This window comes from Daucus carota, chromosome 8 (assembly GCF_001625215.2).
Source record: "Daucus carota subsp. sativus chromosome 8, DH1 v3.0, whole genome shotgun sequence".
NCBI classification, from domain to species: domain Eukaryota; kingdom Viridiplantae; phylum Streptophyta; class Magnoliopsida; order Apiales; family Apiaceae; genus Daucus; species Daucus carota.
In genome coordinates this window covers 14,936,326-14,952,988 of record NC_030388.2, presented here as the reverse complement: position 1 = coordinate 14,952,988, position 16,663 = coordinate 14,936,326, and the positions used below count along the sequence as shown (strand labels likewise).

Below are 16,663 nucleotides of genomic sequence, written 5' to 3'. Positions count from 1 at the left end.
TGCAAAAGACAACTTGATTAGACAGTCTTTAGGACCCACACTTGATTGGGTCCGGCAGTCTTAAAGAACTGATTTCTATTAGGTAACACAACAGAGCCCCTTGGACTGATACTTGGTTCAGATTTGACTGAACTTACTTCCTTAACAACAGCCTTATAAACCTTGGTTTTAGGCTTTGGAACATAAGTCTCCTTTCTCTTGTGAGAAGGACTAGCAGTCTTTGATCTAACATGCTTGTTGTTTGTGTGTTGTCTAGGTGATGTGTTTTCATTTTTAGCATGCAAATTTTTAAAATAAGCAGACATCAAATTGAAAGCACAAATCATACAATTATCAACACTACAAGATTTATGACATGCAACAAAAGCAGGAACATCAGAAGTATCAGTCATAGTAGTAGGAACATCAATAGATTCTACTCTAACCTTGTTATCAGATTTAAAGTTCTCAGTAGAATGACACCTATTATTCTTGTTCTTACTATTAACAAAATTATTGGGCTTGTTGAATTTAGTTCTTTCAGAGTTGACACCTAAACCAGCTTTAGGCAACCTAACATTGCCTTTCACTTTAATTGGTTTCAGGTTTGTCAGAATCTCATCTCTCATCTCATTACTCTCTTTCATTTTAAGGTCCTCCTGTTTTAGTTCATATCTAATGACAACAGGAGTCTCCAAAAGAGGTTCAGCTACTGAGGTTTTAAACAAAGGTTTAAGGGAATCTTTCAAAACAAAAGGAATCCCTCTCTCTTCAGCACTCTTCCTAAAAGGAGTAATGTTACTAGCCTTACCTACAGATTTGTTATAGTCAAAGCCTATTCCAACAGTTCTCTTGATCTCTTGTTTATCATTAAGTTCTTTGACTATCAAGGAGGCATCCTTAAAGGCTTTACATTTCACTTTCTCTTCGTCTAGCTGAAGTCTTAAAGCAATCTCACCTTTCTCTAGAACTTTGACTTTAGCACATTGTAATCCTAAGTCCATAGTCAATTGTTCTATTTTAGGTTTTAATACTTTCATCTCATTCATTTTATAATCATGAATTTCTAAGACTAAAGTATCAATTTTAAGATTAGCAGCTTTCATCCTTTTAATAGCATCATCTCTTTCAAGTCCTAATTGCATAAAAAGTTTAGGGCATGTAGGATCTACCTGAAAGCTTCCAGCAGGAGGAGGTGAGGATGATCCAGTGTTAGCCATGAAAGCCACATTCCCTAGCTGCTCCTCTTCATCACTATCTGTATCATCCCAGCTTTTGCCTTCTGCCAGATAAGACTTGCTTTTGAAACCTTGACTTCCAGAAGTACCATGATGCTTTCTAACCAGTGCATCATACTTCTGCTTCAGCTCATCATACGAATCTTTTCTTTTTCCTTGAACCTTGGGCTGTTTGCATTCAGTTGCAAAGTGTCCAGGTTCACCACAATTGAAGCATTTAAACTTGCTTCTGTCCACCATCCCAGTCTTGTATCCTCCTTTGCTTGTAGAAGATGAATAGCCTCCCTTCTGAAACTTACTAACAGTAGGTTTGTATTTATAGGAAGGGTTCTTCCGGAATCTCATGTTTCCAAACTTCTTGGCAAACAGTGATAGAGATTGATCTTCTAACTGTTCAAGCTCTTCCATTGTATAGAACTCTTCGTCACCACTGGTAGAAGCAGTCTGACCCATCTCAGGTACAACAAATTCCTGAGTAGTCTCAGAAGGAACAACAACATCCTTCTTCTTTTCTTCCAGTACAGGTGACTCAACAACTAGAGCTCTCGAATGGTTCTGTGTTTTACCCCAGCCATATCTCTGTTTACTCTGAACTTGCTCCAGTTCATAAGTTTTCAAAACTCCGTAGAGTCTTTCCAGAGAAATCTCATTCAGGTCTCTGCTTTCCCTGATGGCAGTGATTCTGTGTTCCAGATGTTCAGGAAGGGTTAAGAGAAACTTCATGTTGACCTCTTTCTTGTCGTAGAATTTCCCATTCAGATTTAAATTATTTATCAAGTTATTAAGTCTGATAAATACTTCTGAAATCCCTTCACCGGGATGAGAACCAAACTGTTCATACTGAGCCATCAGTATCTCTTTCTTGTTTTCCCTAACTTCCTCTGAGCCTTCATTGATAATCTCTAATGTATCCCAGATTTGCTTGGCGTTTGTACAATTAACAACAGCATTGTACATTACTGGATTTAGAGATTCAACCAAGATTAGTTGAAGAGCATCATCTAAGTTCATCTGATCACTCTCTTCATCAGTGTACTCAGAAAGTTCTTTCGGAATGACCTGATGAGGTATCAACACACCATCCTCTTCGTGTGCTAATATGACCTTCATCGGAGTAGTAACACCTTTGTCCAAAATCCCGATGTATTTTCTGTTCGCAGTGCGGAGGAATAGAAACATGTGCCTTTTCCATAGGCCAAAGTGTTCCTGGCTGAACGGTGGGATTTTAATGCTACTGATCTTTTGCGTACTCATTTTTTTAGGAATTTAAAGTGAATAGTGTTTGGAGAGATTTGGATTTTTGAAAGAAAAATATTTTAGATCAAAATTAATTTTTGGAATAAAATTAATTCGAATAAAAAATATTTGGACGTTACAGAGTGTGTATAGGATCTGATACGGAAAAATGGTACCAACCTCGCTCTGATGCCAATTGTTAGGTCCAGATATGATTGTAGAAGGGGGGGGTTGAATACAATCAGTACCAAATCGTCGCGGAAGTGAATCTGATTGAATATGATTTGTTAATCAGATTATAATTAATTAATATAACAATGTTTGACGTCGTTATATAATTAAAATGGTTCAGTTTTAATGTCCACTAAAGTTCGTAGAATAAATTCGACAGGGTATATTCTAGATTTAGTGATTAAAACAACCGGGTTATCAAAGCACAGAAAACTGTGGATATAACGATCAAGCAAGTTACGAACAACTTGAAAGCTTTACAAATGCTTTGATTACAAAGTGAATGAACACTTGAAAATGAAGGATGCAATGCCATATTTATAGGCAAAGCATTTGTACTTGTAAGACAATTGAAAGACAAGACAATTGAAAGTTGCAAAGACAAAGTAGCAAGGGCAAGACAATTTTAGATTGCCTTGCAAGCACAAGACACTGCAGAAAGACAATTTCAAGGCTCGCAAGACAATTCAGAGCTCGGTCAGACAATTTACACTCGGTCAGACAATCAAGGATTGTCTTGCTGATCTTCATTCGGTCAGACAATCTTTGATTGTCTTGGCAGAATGCATTCGGCCAGACAATTTAGATTGTCTTGCAAGTATCCAGTCGGTCAGACAATCTAATTGTCTTGGCAGAGCAAACTCGGGCAGACAATCCAGGATTGTCTTGCTGAGTACCATTCGGTCAGACAATCAAGGATTGTCTTGCAGGCTTAGCTTCGGTCAGACAATTTCAGATTGTCTTGGCAGTTGGAAATTCGGTAAGACAATCTAGATTGTCTTGCTGAGCTTGAGTGGATGATTGAATGTGATTTGTACATTATATTTAAATAGAAAATTATCCACTTAATTAATTTAATCATATAAATTCATAAATTAAATTAATTCGAGAGTGAATTAATTTAACAAATAAATTACATAATTAATTTAATTATTTGAGAAGTGAAATAATAATCTTATTAAATATTTAATCACCCATTCATCAGCAGAACTGCTTCCCGTCTTCTTTAAACATTAAAAACTCCGTCTTGATCAGTCGAGCGAACGAACCACCAACTCTGCTTGACTTCAAATATTCAATTTGAATAACTGATACACAGATGCACTGTCTGGTTCATCTGTATCTAGTTAAATCAAATATTCTTTGTCAAATAAACATTAAGAATTTGATTTGTTCGTCGAGTCTTCGTCTTGTAAGTATCTCTTCATTAAATGGAATCTTCTGATAAAATAAAGTATAGAAACTTTATATCTTCTGAACTCCTGGACGTGCTACAAAAGATTATTTGTGCACTGAGGCTTGAACATATTAATGAACTTCTTTCAGTGGTGTGCAGCAGCATCCTGGAATTTATCTGACATATAATTCCCATAAATCATTTGACGTTCTTCGTACGGATTCCGATGACTTGCTATTTACTGAGCTTTCTTATCTGAGTTGAGTTGTACCTCTTTAAATACAAATAGGCTGAACATATGCCTTTCAATGATGCTTCGAGTTTCTAACATCTAATAATATGCATAAACGGACTTGAACTCTTAACTAATGATGCTTCGAAGTCATAACATTTAATGATATGCATAAATCTGATGCTGACATCATCCACATGTTAGAACTTTTGAGTCAAAATAATTAAATCAATGCGGTGACTTCTTGCAAGATTTTGATTGAAAATGTATACAAGACTTTAAGAGACAATGAAACAACAACATTTATTTTACCAATTTTTAGACCCTGAAAAATAATGTATCTAGGAAGGTTTAGAGACACCTAGCCTCATACTATCAAGATATATGAATATCCAGTTAGTTACAATGATGGGGATCATCATCCTCTTTTTACCAATAAATTAAATGAGTTTATTGAGTACCAAACAAGGTCGTAATTAGCTGCAAAAGAATGACAACCGCCTTGATGTATCTGAAAAGAAGAGAACTTTACTTGTGACAATCTCTATGTATTATTTTACACCAAATACCGAAGAAATTTTTACATATTCATTAAAAAAATTAAAATCAAATGAAATCATTTATCAATTAAATTTTAGAAGATGAAACTGAATGATACAATACACAACTTAAATTCATAATTTTTCAAATTATTTTTGATTTACATAATTAGCTTGAAAAAATGATTATTTATTCATAAAGTTCATTTAGTTTCGATATATTTGTGAATTAAATTATTTTTTTTTGATTAAAAAATCAGTTGATTTATTGAAAAAGAACTAGTACATAATTTATTACAACAACATAAGCTATTTCTTAGTGACAAAATATACCAAATACAATAAAAAAGAATAAACTATATTAAAATCATGCATCTTCAAATTTTGTTTCATCTTAAGAAAATAATTGATGAACAATCATATTTTTTTTTATGAAAATACCTTGTAAGTACATGGAGATTTTATTTCTCATTGGTGCAAATAATATATGCAGAGTATCATGATGGTGTTCTCTTCTTTAAGATACACCACAAATAGAAGGTTGTCACCCTTTAGTAGCTAAATTAGACCAACACATACAAGATTAAAAAAAAAGTGTTCAGATAAATCATATACATCTAGCATATTTTAAAATATATATGTGTTTGTATATGTAGTACGGAGGGATGGAGGGACGGAGGGAGCCAGGGGGAGAGATGGAGACATATGAGAATAGACAACATCGCTATATATATATAAACATCGTAAAGACTTATTAAATTTTACAAAATCCACTAGATATTTATTAAGATATCACAAGATAACATTTAATATGAGAAGATACAATAAGTATTAAATATTAATTAATGATTACAACGATTTCTTTGATCTTATCATATCTCCCAAGATATCATAAAATAATTTTAAATCATAATAACTTTAATAACCAAATTTGTAACGATCATGTATGTGTATGTACATAATTTAATTGATTTACAAATATATTATTAATAACCTGCATTTCATTTCATTTTAGAATTACAAAAGTATCATATAAGTTACGTGACATTTCATGTGCGTTACTAGTTTACCAGTTTATCCCTACAAATTTCCAAATTTAATGTTTTATTGACATTTAACTGTTTTTCTAGATTTTAAGATTATACTCGTGATATTATTTTGGTCAAAATTTAAATTGACTAAATCATCAATATTTTGATAGTTACAATAGATTTTCAAAATTGTAAATTTATATAAATAATTAATTTAGTAATTTACAAAATAAGATTTATTATTTCAAAATTATTTAAAATAGTATAATTTATATTTTGTTTAAATCTGAATTTTTTTTTACTTTTGGAGATAACTATTTTATTAAAAAAATTAAAAAATGAGATTCTATTGAAAATCTCAAAATTCATAATAAATAAACTAATCAAGTTATAATAAATCTCGAGAATAACTTTTTATGGTCAAATTATATGTCTCGAGAAATGAGGATGTTGAGCACCAAATACTTGTAGATGGGGGAGGTTTGAGTACATATACAATAAACTATGTATCTTCATCCATTTTATCAAACAAATATTCAAGTATCAATAAACCAAACAACACATGAAAATAAGTGTTTGTATTATAGATCAAGGGTTACAAACTTTCTCTACCAACGCCTATAAAAAACCTTAGCAGATGCGCTTGAAATACTTTGCAGTTGTTGGTTTTTTAAGATACAAGAGGAAGAGAGATATAATATATTAGGTGGAAGTTTATAGGAGAGACATGAAAGTTTATTCTTCTATTCATCATAATACTCCTTATAGAGAGTTTACATCAAACAAATAGGTGTGATTAGTGCCACTTATATAGCCTAATCAATTACAAATATTTCTATTATCAATCAACATTAAAACAAAATCAACTAATTAATATTTCAGTTACAATTTTGAATCATAATTCCAACACTCTCTCTTGATTCGAAATTGTAAAATTTATTCAGAATTTAAAGATGACGATGTACATCTCATCATCACCAAGCATGGAGCACTTCTCTCCACAACCGTGAAGCACTTCTTCTCACAAACGTGGTGTACTTCTCACCACAAACGTTTATGACTCAGATTCAGTCTACCACCAACTTGAACTTCTCATGGCGGAAGTCATGAACTCACATTGACAGATCCCTTAAAATCATTGAAGCTCTGATACCATTTGTTGGTTTTTTAAGATACAAGAGGGAGAGAGTTATAATATATTAGGTGGAAGTTTATAGGAGAGACATGGAAGCTTATTCTTCTATTCGTCATAATACTCCTTATATAGAGTTTACATCAAACAAATAGGCGTGATTAGTGCCACTTATATAGCCTAATCAATAACAAATTATTCTATTATCAATCAACATTAAAACAAAATCAACTAATTAATATTTCAATTACAATTTTAAGTCATAATTCCAACAGCAGTCACAGACTCTGTATAAACCCTATCTATAAGTCAATACAAAGCTTCACGTAATACTCAAAAACCATTTGTAACACGCATGAATAACAATGATGATAGATAGTTTATATACTTAGTTACCTATTAACTAAAACAACAATGCTATTCATTTCCATGAAGTCACGAACTACCTCATTTTTCATTAGCTGATAATTTTATTAGTACCAATCTTTTCATCTTCTAGCACATCTTCCCTTCCGCATAATCACCTTTTAATTTTGAATCTTTACAAACACTTTTAACATGCAGAGTCTGGTATCCTTGCAGACTTTGTCAGAAGACTCAAATTTTAAATAGATTTTCATGATCTAAATCTAAATACATATTTTTTTACATTGTTATGTGTGTTCAAAAATAATTTTAAAATAAAATATATAAACACGACACTTTTTGCAAGTGTAGTGACTGCATAACCCTTGTTAATACTAGAAGGTTCTGAATGTTTTTAGGCTAATGGTTCCAAGAGGAACATGACCATTATATATATCTTCTCAAGACAGTTTTAAATAATCTGTCATACGTGTACATATTATTTTATACGATTATCATTTTTGCAATTCTGGTCAATAAACTAATAATCGAAGATTTTACTTTGTATTGGAACATCTCTAAGATAATTACTATTAAGATTAAAACATTTAGGTTCTAAAGAAAAGATAGAAAAAGTAGTTTGACTTCATTGAAAACTTATTTTTGTTGTGAACGATATGAAAATAATTTTAAGATAATAGATTTAAAATACAAAACTATGATTTCTAATAGTCAGTGCTATTGTCATTTTAAATATTTACATTTTCATATATTTTAACCATTCCAATTGGTCCATTGACTTCTGCAATTTATAACAATTTCCTGCGATCCAACTTGGAATTCTAATATAGTAGGTGTTTGGCTGGCACTTATAAGTCCAGCTTCTGGATTATAAGTTAAGAGCACTTATTCGTACCGTTTGTGTAATAAGTCAAGAAGCACTTATAAAAAGCTAGGAATGCTAGCTTTTGTTTCAGGGCTTCTACTTATTTCCCAAACACTTTAATCACTTATAAGTCTTATCATGCTTCTAACTTCTACTCCACTTATTTATTTTAAGCAAGAAGCGCTTATTTTAAACTCACCCAAACGGCCCCATAATATTTTAACTTAAGTCAAACTACCAAACTCCGTCAAAAAAAAAAAAAAAAGTCAAACTACCAAACAGTTATGTTCCCACGGGAAAAGGCCTACAGAGTCCGAATAGAGGAGAGACCGAAAAAGTCCAATAATCAATTGATCCGCCTACCAAAGTTTAATATCAGATCCCCAACTAAATTACTGGGCCCATCAATTGTATACCGATCTTCTTTGGGTTTGTTGGGGTGAAACGCGCTTAACAAATAAGCGATGCTCAAAATAAAAGGGTTAATTATCAATTAGATCACTTATTACACTAAAAAATATCAAGTGGATCACTCGGAAATTTTTGGTGTCATTTGAATCACTAAAGTCATAAAAAATATCAAATAGATAACTCTAATATCTTTTCGAGAAATAAACTTTATTTTTCATTGAGTTCAATACATTTTTCTTGGCTGTTATTATAATCAAATGAAATGTTATGAATTCTAGTATTTATAATAATATATTCAGATTTTAAGAAATTTATTTACTATTTATTTTTGATTTTACAATTATTTTGTTTGATTTATATCAAATAAATACTAAATAAATTTCTTAAAATCTGAATATATTATCATAAATACTAAAATTCATAACCTTTCATTTGATTGTACTAGCAGCCAAGAAAAATGTGTGGAACTCGATGAAAAATAAAATTTACTTCTCGAAAAGATATTAGAGTTATCTATTTGATATTTTTTTTATGACTTGAGTGATTCAAATGAGACCAAAAATTTCCGAGTGATCCACTTGATATTTTCTAGTGTAATAAGTGACTTAATTGATAATTAACCCCAAAATAAAATTACACCTGCCGTTCTGCTGCTGCAGAATCTTGTAACGTTCTCTTGCAGAATTTTATATTTTATATAAATTTTCAAAATTTTATATTTTATATTTTTTGCAAGTGTGTGTTCAAAAATAATTTCAAAATATAATATATTAAGATATTTTTTTATGCACAGTTCTACCGCAAAACCTTAACTAATAATAGAAATGCGATAAGGATTATAAAGTTCCATGGCTAATGATTGTATGTGGAACATGACTATTGTTGAGTTTGGGCGAGAATGTTATACACTAAATTTTATATATTTGACTCATTTAAATTGTTTTGATTGTTGTTATATATGCAGAAATTGATCATTATTAATAAAAAATAACAATAAATCAAAATCAGTTTTACTCATATATTTTAGAATTTGTCATGTGCCTATAACACACTATGAAAAAATTGATCTTTTTATAAGTTGTACTTTCTCCGTCCTCTTTTATATGTTTATTTTGGTTTTTTAGAAGTCAAATTAGTCTTTAACTAAATATTACAAATCATCTATTCATTATTTTTAAAATCTGAAAGTTGCATATTAACCGACTAAATATATTTTTTAATAATATAATTTTTATTTTAATTTTTCACACGCATCAAGGGGGAGGGAGACAATAGTAAAATATGATTATTTACAATCTCACCAACTCTAACGAAAGTCAATAATGAACCGCTCTTAAATACATACAAAAACTATCACATGTACTACCAAAAACACACAACAGTCGTTCCAATACTCAATTTGGGGGGGTTTGTTGATTTCTTGACAGAAATTACAAGAAATCAAAAATGGGGTCAGTAGCTAAAAATGGACTCAAGCAGTATCTTCTACAGCTTCAAAAGCACCCTTTGAGAACCAAGGTTTGTATTTTTTGCTGTTGTTTTAGATATTTAAAATTGGGTTGTGATTATTTTATGTTGATTTTAATTGGGGTTTTGTAAATGTTAGTGATCTCTGTGAAATGGGTCTGATTGTGTTTGTATGTGTATGGTTTTAGTTTTCTGAAGGATTTTTGTTTTTGTAGGCAATTACTGCTGGAGTGTTGTCGGCAATTAGTGATATAACTTCACAGAAGATTACTGGGATAAAGAAGCTTCAGCTGAGACGCCTTGCCTTGAAAGTGGTATAGCTTTTTCTTTCTTTATGTCAATCATGGTGTTCATCGAAACTTGATTAGATTGATCAAAATGAATATGTATCTATGATTGCAAAGGAGTTGAATTATGATGAATAAGTGTTTGCGGGTGAACTTCAGTTTCATCTGTTGTGGTGTCATATTCGGGTCTCGGGTTCTGATTTAAGCTTGTACAGACAAAAATTGGTTTCGGCTCACACTCGGTTTGATGTTTTATCCCAGGGCCAGTATGATCCAGTTAAATTAAATTGGTTATGTTATTATGATATTTTCAAATTTTAGTGTTCAGGGGACAGGGGTTGACTTGCTCACTATTTACAGCTGATTGTAAACTTGATGTAGTCCGTTGACCTAGTATACACTTAAACTATGCATAAATAAACAAACTTTTTAAAGTTTTAATATGCTTTCAGTTTATATATTTTGTTTGCTGAGACTAGTCATTGACTACAGCAATGTTATAGTTTGGTTTTCAATGTAAATTTATGATCTTTAATACTGGCTTGAATCCATGCAATAAGATGACTGCTGTGTTGGGTATAATATGATGGAGTGGATTTTAAAAAGGTTTGAAGATTGAGAATATTAGATTTTACTAAAAATATTTTTTCTCCCCTTTGTTGCAAGTCCCCTGAAATTAGTGTCGATGAAAAACCACAACCATAATACTTCACCAATTAAGTCCATTTCCATTATTTTTGTCCTTTTTTCTTCACTTCTTTGCAGACTCGCTGTACTCTAGTTAATGTGATTTTAACATTTGGTAGTGTTGCAAAGATATTTCAAATTGCAGCATTCCACCAAAAGAATGACATTTGAAATTGTTTTTGCCTTCTAAATGCCTCAATATGTCATGCATATTCCAAAACCTGGTAGTAAAAGCTTTGTGTTACATTTCTTATACAAAACATTATTTACAACACTCAACAGTGTACTAAACAAAGGATGTTTTAAAAGCTCGTCCGTATCTCGGATGGGTGGAGCTGATAGCTTGTGCTGTATAATGTTAGAAATCCCATCTTTACTGCGCGTGAATTCTTTTACTCTACAATATTTCAGTATGAATGCATATTATTATGGAATAATCTTTTTGTTTTCACTTATTTTAGAGATGCTGTCAAAGACTTGCCCGTATATTTTTACCCTGTGTTACAGTGTATATAAAGTGTCCTTTTTGGTAGGAGTTATATAAGACCTTTTCGTTTGCCTTGTTATAGATTACCAATGATTACTTTAGTGCTGCAGCTGCTTTTATGATGCTAATCAACTGTAATGACAAATATAGCAATTTAAACACACTGCATTTCTTTTCCCTCCTTGCCATGCAATAAAAGATGGTTATCTGTTTAAAGAAAAAGGGTAGTACAAGATGGTTACCTGTTTCTTTCCAAGTTATATTATACTAGTAAGCGCCAGTATCATGTACTCCCTCCATCCCTTTTTAGTTGTCACCTTTGGTTTTGTGCCGGTCAAATTGACCAAAGTTTGACTGAAATTTATTAATATTTTATCAATTGAAAAAATAAAAAAAATATGTCACCGGAAATAACTTTTAATCTACTTTAAGATGTACTTTTCGGTTTTTTAAATAATTTAAAGGTGAATTATAATCTTTGGTCAAAAGTTAGTCAACTTGACCAACAAAAGTAGAAATGTGACAACTAAAAAGGGACAGAGGGAATACTAATTATAGTGAAAAGGTCATCTGAACTTTCTAAATCCTTACCTAGAATTCTATGTAAGTAGGAATTGTCTACATCTGTCAAGATGCATAAATTGGGCAGAGAACCAAATGAATAAAAAAATAGCAGTAATGAAGAGGAAAAGGTGGTAAAATTCTACCGTTGTCTGTTTGATCTAGTGATCTTGTCTGGCAATCATCCACTACCTTACTAATGCAACAATGACCTGCCATCTTTTGTCTTCCCTCCTTTTTATAGTTATCTCCTTGTACTCCATGTAGCTAAGGTACCAAGTTGAAAAAAATTGGATTTGGATCTAATAAAGCTAATTTTGTGATCAGTTTTTTAATCCTAATTTCATATGTTGATTATTTAATAAATCTGTGAATTGTTATTTTCCAATACTTACACAGTTTAATGCAGCTCTTTGGTCTTCTCTATCTTGGACCATTTGGCCACTATTTTCATCTTTTGTTGGACAAACTTTTCAAGGGGAAGAAAGACCCCTCAACAGTTGGTAAAAAGGTAAGTTATTAATTTTTTTTTTAACTGAATCAGTGTATTTAATGTTTTAAGTTTTTCTAAGATATTTTGTGTAATCAATGTCAAGTCTGAACTCTTGTTCTTATTTTTTATTTTGGCAACTAACGGGGTCTCACTTGTTCAGTTCCCTCATAAAAAACCAGTTTTGGTTTATTACCTCATGGATTAAACTTTAACTTATTTTCTGTTTGCTGTAAAATTTAATTATAATTCTGTGACAGACATGAATAATTCAGACTGCAATTCAGACTGTAATAACATCCTTTAGCTGATGTGATCTAAGTGATAATTTCAGGTCTTGGTGGAACAGTTAACTTCTTCTCCTTGGAACAATTTGCTTTTTATGATATACTACGGATCAATCATTGAGGGTAAGTGAGCATAAATGTTTTTCAGCTTATAATTTCTTGATTCCAAAACAAAATCAGTTTAGGGTATGGTTATCTGCTATGTCACCCCAGTGCCTATCGCATCTTGACAAAGATCAATGAATTTAGTGCCAAATCTACATTAGAAAATTGGAGATAGACTAATCTGGTAACTCCAACTATCTCGTTGATGTAATTGTTATTGTCTAATTTTATACATGCCCTGCAGGAAGGCCCTGGAACCAAGTAAAAACTAAAATCAAGAAAGAATATCCAACAGTCCAGTATGCTGCATGGACGGTAACTGTCTGAGTTGTATTATATCTTCTTTACTTCATATAAACTTGTAAACTAAATATCCTGTATGTTAAATGCAGTTTTGGCCGGTAGTAGGGTGGATCAATCACCAGCATGTCCCACTGCAGTTTCGTGTCATTGTTCAAAGTGCCGTCGCATGTTGCTGGTATGTATCCACCACAATTTCTTTCTGCTAATGACATATTTTTCTCGGGTTTTACAATTTTGTATGTTCTAGTAAAGAAGTTGACGATTGTTTTCCATTCTTTTCTTTCAAAAAATCTTGAAGGGGCATCTTCTTGAGTGTACGAGCTGCGAAGGCTGTGACATCAACTCCAGCAATCAAGCAGCTTTGAGCAGATGGGTGGGAGATAATGTAACAGACAACCTTCAAGCTAGTCTTATGTACTATTTAAGTGGCGAATTGAGTTGTATGCGTTTCTTGACGCCATAGCTCAATTAGCATATAGAGTGAAAATTTCGTTACACATGTGTAAGCTTGATTTATAAGCTGAATAATGGTAGATCTCTGATTCAAGGTATGGTGCTATGATTTGTTTTTTTTTTTGGGATGTATAAGGTATGTGTAACTTATAAGATAAATTGTTTCACTCTATTGATTAAAGCTTGTTTTACAAATTCCTAAAGTGCATTTTCCCTTGATTTCACTGATTTTCTGTAAATGTTTAGTTCAATAATACGAGTACTAGTTGCAGGAAAACATGATCATGCTACCAATTATCATCTCAGTTACTCAGTACATCGACAATAATTTTCATAGTCATGTTTTCCTGCCAAAGTAGATCCTGTCAAAATTTTGGAAACTTTGAATGAAGTTATGGATTTTAAAGCTTCAAAGTTTATTTAAAATTTAAAGATTTTTCTTACACAATAATACTCCCTCAGTCTTCCTCAATCTCATGACGCAGTAGGCACATTATTATCTATATATAAATATTTTTCTAATATTAATATGTGATTTTGATAAATTTTAAGTCATATATTCATATTTTATATTTTTCAGTTTGTTAGGGAAAAATTATTTTGTTTGTACTCATTCCCTATTTGTCTTGAATTATTTTATATTAAATCGATAGTATAAATAATAACATTTCTATCACCTATCTGTATATATATTATATATTATAATATTAATATGTGATGATGTATTCTATAATTCAATTTTTGTAGCTTTTTATTTGTAAAGAAAACATATACTATTTATTATCACCTCAAACTACAATTACATTATAGCACATGTAGTACTTAATAACACCTCAAACTTCCTTCAATTCTATTCTTGTATCATTGAAGTGCATAGATAAGATGACAATTGCTAGGATTGCAGAAAAGCCAGAAAGTATGCATTTTTATATTTACAAGTCATTGTTACTTTGTTAGTAGTTGGAATTGTTCGCTTCAAAATTTTACTTCGTCACCCATTTCCATTATCGCGTTGAAAGTCAATTCAAGTTAACACAGAGACATGCAACTACCAAGAAGCTTGTCATTTATCACATAATAGAACTGTTCAAACTTGCAAAGTTGAATAGTTGACAATTTCTTTTTCTATTTATAACCTACTACCACATAATCCATCATAACAAAACATTCTACTAACTCTCATCCAAAACTCTTCTTCAATTCAATTCTTTTCTTCATAAAGTTCTTCTTAGCAACAACTTCTGTGAATAACATATAAAACTTCCCTAAAACTTTCTATAAACTTCAAAGAAATTCAAGAAAAAAAGTTTTCTTTTTTGTTCATAACATCATGGCAAGCCTTCAAGCCACAACTTTATTGTGTTCCACTTCTTGTTCTTCTTTGTCAACGAAAACCAATGGCCAGAGAAGCATGACAACAAGAGCTTCTATAAATATTCCGAAACACGCATTAAGCTCTTTGTCTCTTCCAAAGTTTCAACAAAGAGGTATTAATGTGGAGGAGATCGACTTTAGAAGAGGTACTAATAATTACACACAAACTCATCCCGGAGACACTTCTCCTTTGAGTTCTTATGAAGAAACTTCTTCTGATCCGGTTGTGATCGCTAAGCTTTATGCGATAATGGACTCTGTAGCTGACAGAATTGAGATGCATAAGAACATTTGTGAGCAGAGAAACAACTGGAACAGCTTACTGTTAACATCGATCAACACGATTACACTTGCAGCCACGACTATGGTTGGCATAGCAGCTACAAGTTCAGCAGATGGAACGGCTTTACTATCTTTGAAAATGTCTTCCACTTTATTATTCATGGCAGCTGCAGGAATGCTAGTTATGATGAACAAGATCCAACCATCTCAATTGGCTGAGGAACAAAGAAACGCGACAAGATTGTGTAAGCAACTCCACAGCCAGATTAAAACGACAATAGCCATTGGTAATCCAACGACTCGAGATGTAACAGAAGCAATGGAGAAAGTATTGGCTATTGACAAAGCCTTCCCACTTCCATTACTAGGAAAAATGCTTGAGAAATTCCCAAGTGCAGTTGAACCTGCAGTGTGGTGGCCTCAACAAAGGCGAAAACAAGCAAAGGGACTTGGAAATGGAATGTATAAAAACGGATGGAGTGAAAGGCTAGAAAAGGAACTGAAGGAAATAGTAGGAGTTCTGGGGAAACATGATAAGGCCGATTATATTAGGCTGGGCAAAAAAGCTTTAAAACTAAACAAAGTGTTGGCTGTTTCGGGTCCTTTACTAACAGGGTTAGCTGCTGTTGGTAGTGTTCTTGTGGGCAACTCTTCAAATCCTACTGTTGGCGCAGTGGGATCTGTTCTTGGCATTGTGGCTGGAGGAATGGCTAGCGTTGCAAACACTTTGGAACACGGTGGACAAGTGGGAATGGTGTTTGAATTGTATAGGAGTAATGCAGGCATATTTAAAGAAATGGAGGAGTACATAACATCAAATTTGGAGGAGAAGGACGTAGAGAGGAGAGAAAACGGAGAAGTTCTGGAAATGAAAGTGGCCTTGCAATTGGGAAGGAGTCTATCAGGGTTAAGAGACCGAGCTGATAAAGGACAGTTCGATGAAGAGTTTGGAAGCAAACTCTTTTGATGCAACTCTAGTTCATTTTGTGATCAAGAGTGTAGTTTATTCTTTTGTTCTTTGTACATGTAGGAGCTAACATTAACATGGAGATTAAAGATATACTCCCTTCTTTGTAAATTCTTGGAATTAAATCAAAATTTGATTTCTTGTATATTGTGTATGAATTACTTAGAATTGTATTCAAACAAAAAACTTGGAGTCCTGACATTATATGTATAATATTTTGGACTATATTGTAGGGGAAAAACTCCAAACATTTCATCTGTATGCATGTTTTATGAAGACGGAAACTAGTGTTCATCAATTTTGGATTAAGAGATGGAGGTGATAAAGGACAGATTGATCAAGAGTTTTGCAGCAAGCTCTATTGATGGAGCTATAGTACAGTTGCACGATCAACCATAACCATACGCACGTAAAGTTATTCTTTCAGTTTTTGGTGAATATTAGAATTAACATTGGCATGGAGATTACATGTATAT

General features: G+C 32.3%; 2 protein-coding genes across 2 annotated transcripts; both read left to right on the top strand.

Annotated features, from left to right (window-relative positions):
• The first annotated feature begins 9,760 nt into the window (after window positions 1-9,760).
• Window positions 9,761-13,759, top strand: LOC108197145 (peroxisomal membrane protein PMP22). The gene is made up of 7 exons (XM_017364661.2): window positions 9,761-9,955; window positions 10,120-10,218; window positions 12,336-12,437; window positions 12,751-12,826; window positions 13,053-13,123; window positions 13,201-13,286; window positions 13,410-13,759. Exons 1-7 carry the CDS (start codon window positions 9,884-9,886, stop codon window positions 13,474-13,476), a joined length of 573 nt encoding a protein of 190 aa, XP_017220150.1. The 5' UTR covers window positions 9,761-9,883; the 3' UTR covers window positions 13,477-13,759.
• Window positions 13,760-14,712: 953 nt separating this feature from the next.
• LOC108197647 (probable F-box protein At4g22030) lies at window positions 14,713-16,332 on the top strand. Its single transcript, XM_017365321.2, has one exon. It carries the CDS (start codon window positions 14,895-14,897, stop codon window positions 16,185-16,187), a length of 1,293 nt encoding a protein of 430 aa, XP_017220810.1. The 5' UTR covers window positions 14,713-14,894; the 3' UTR covers window positions 16,188-16,332.
• Window positions 16,333-16,663: the final 331 nt, after the last annotated feature.

Bases quoted from the DNA above. Each gene is read 5' to 3' on its own strand.
- LOC108197145 (XM_017364661.2), top strand. From the start codon at position 9,884: ATGGGGTCAGTAGCTAAAAATGGACTCAAGCAGTATCTTCTACAGCTT. The intron at 13,124-13,200 runs GTAACTGTCTGA...TGTTAAATGCAG, and splicing joins TCCAGTATGCTGCATGGACG to TTTTGGCCGGTAGTAGGGTG. The intron at 13,287-13,409 runs GTATGTATCCAC...AAAATCTTGAAG, and splicing joins AGTGCCGTCGCATGTTGCTG to GGGCATCTTCTTGAGTGTAC.
- LOC108197647 (XM_017365321.2), top strand. From the start codon at position 14,895: ATGGCAAGCCTTCAAGCCACAACTTTATTGTGTTCCACTTCTTGTTCT.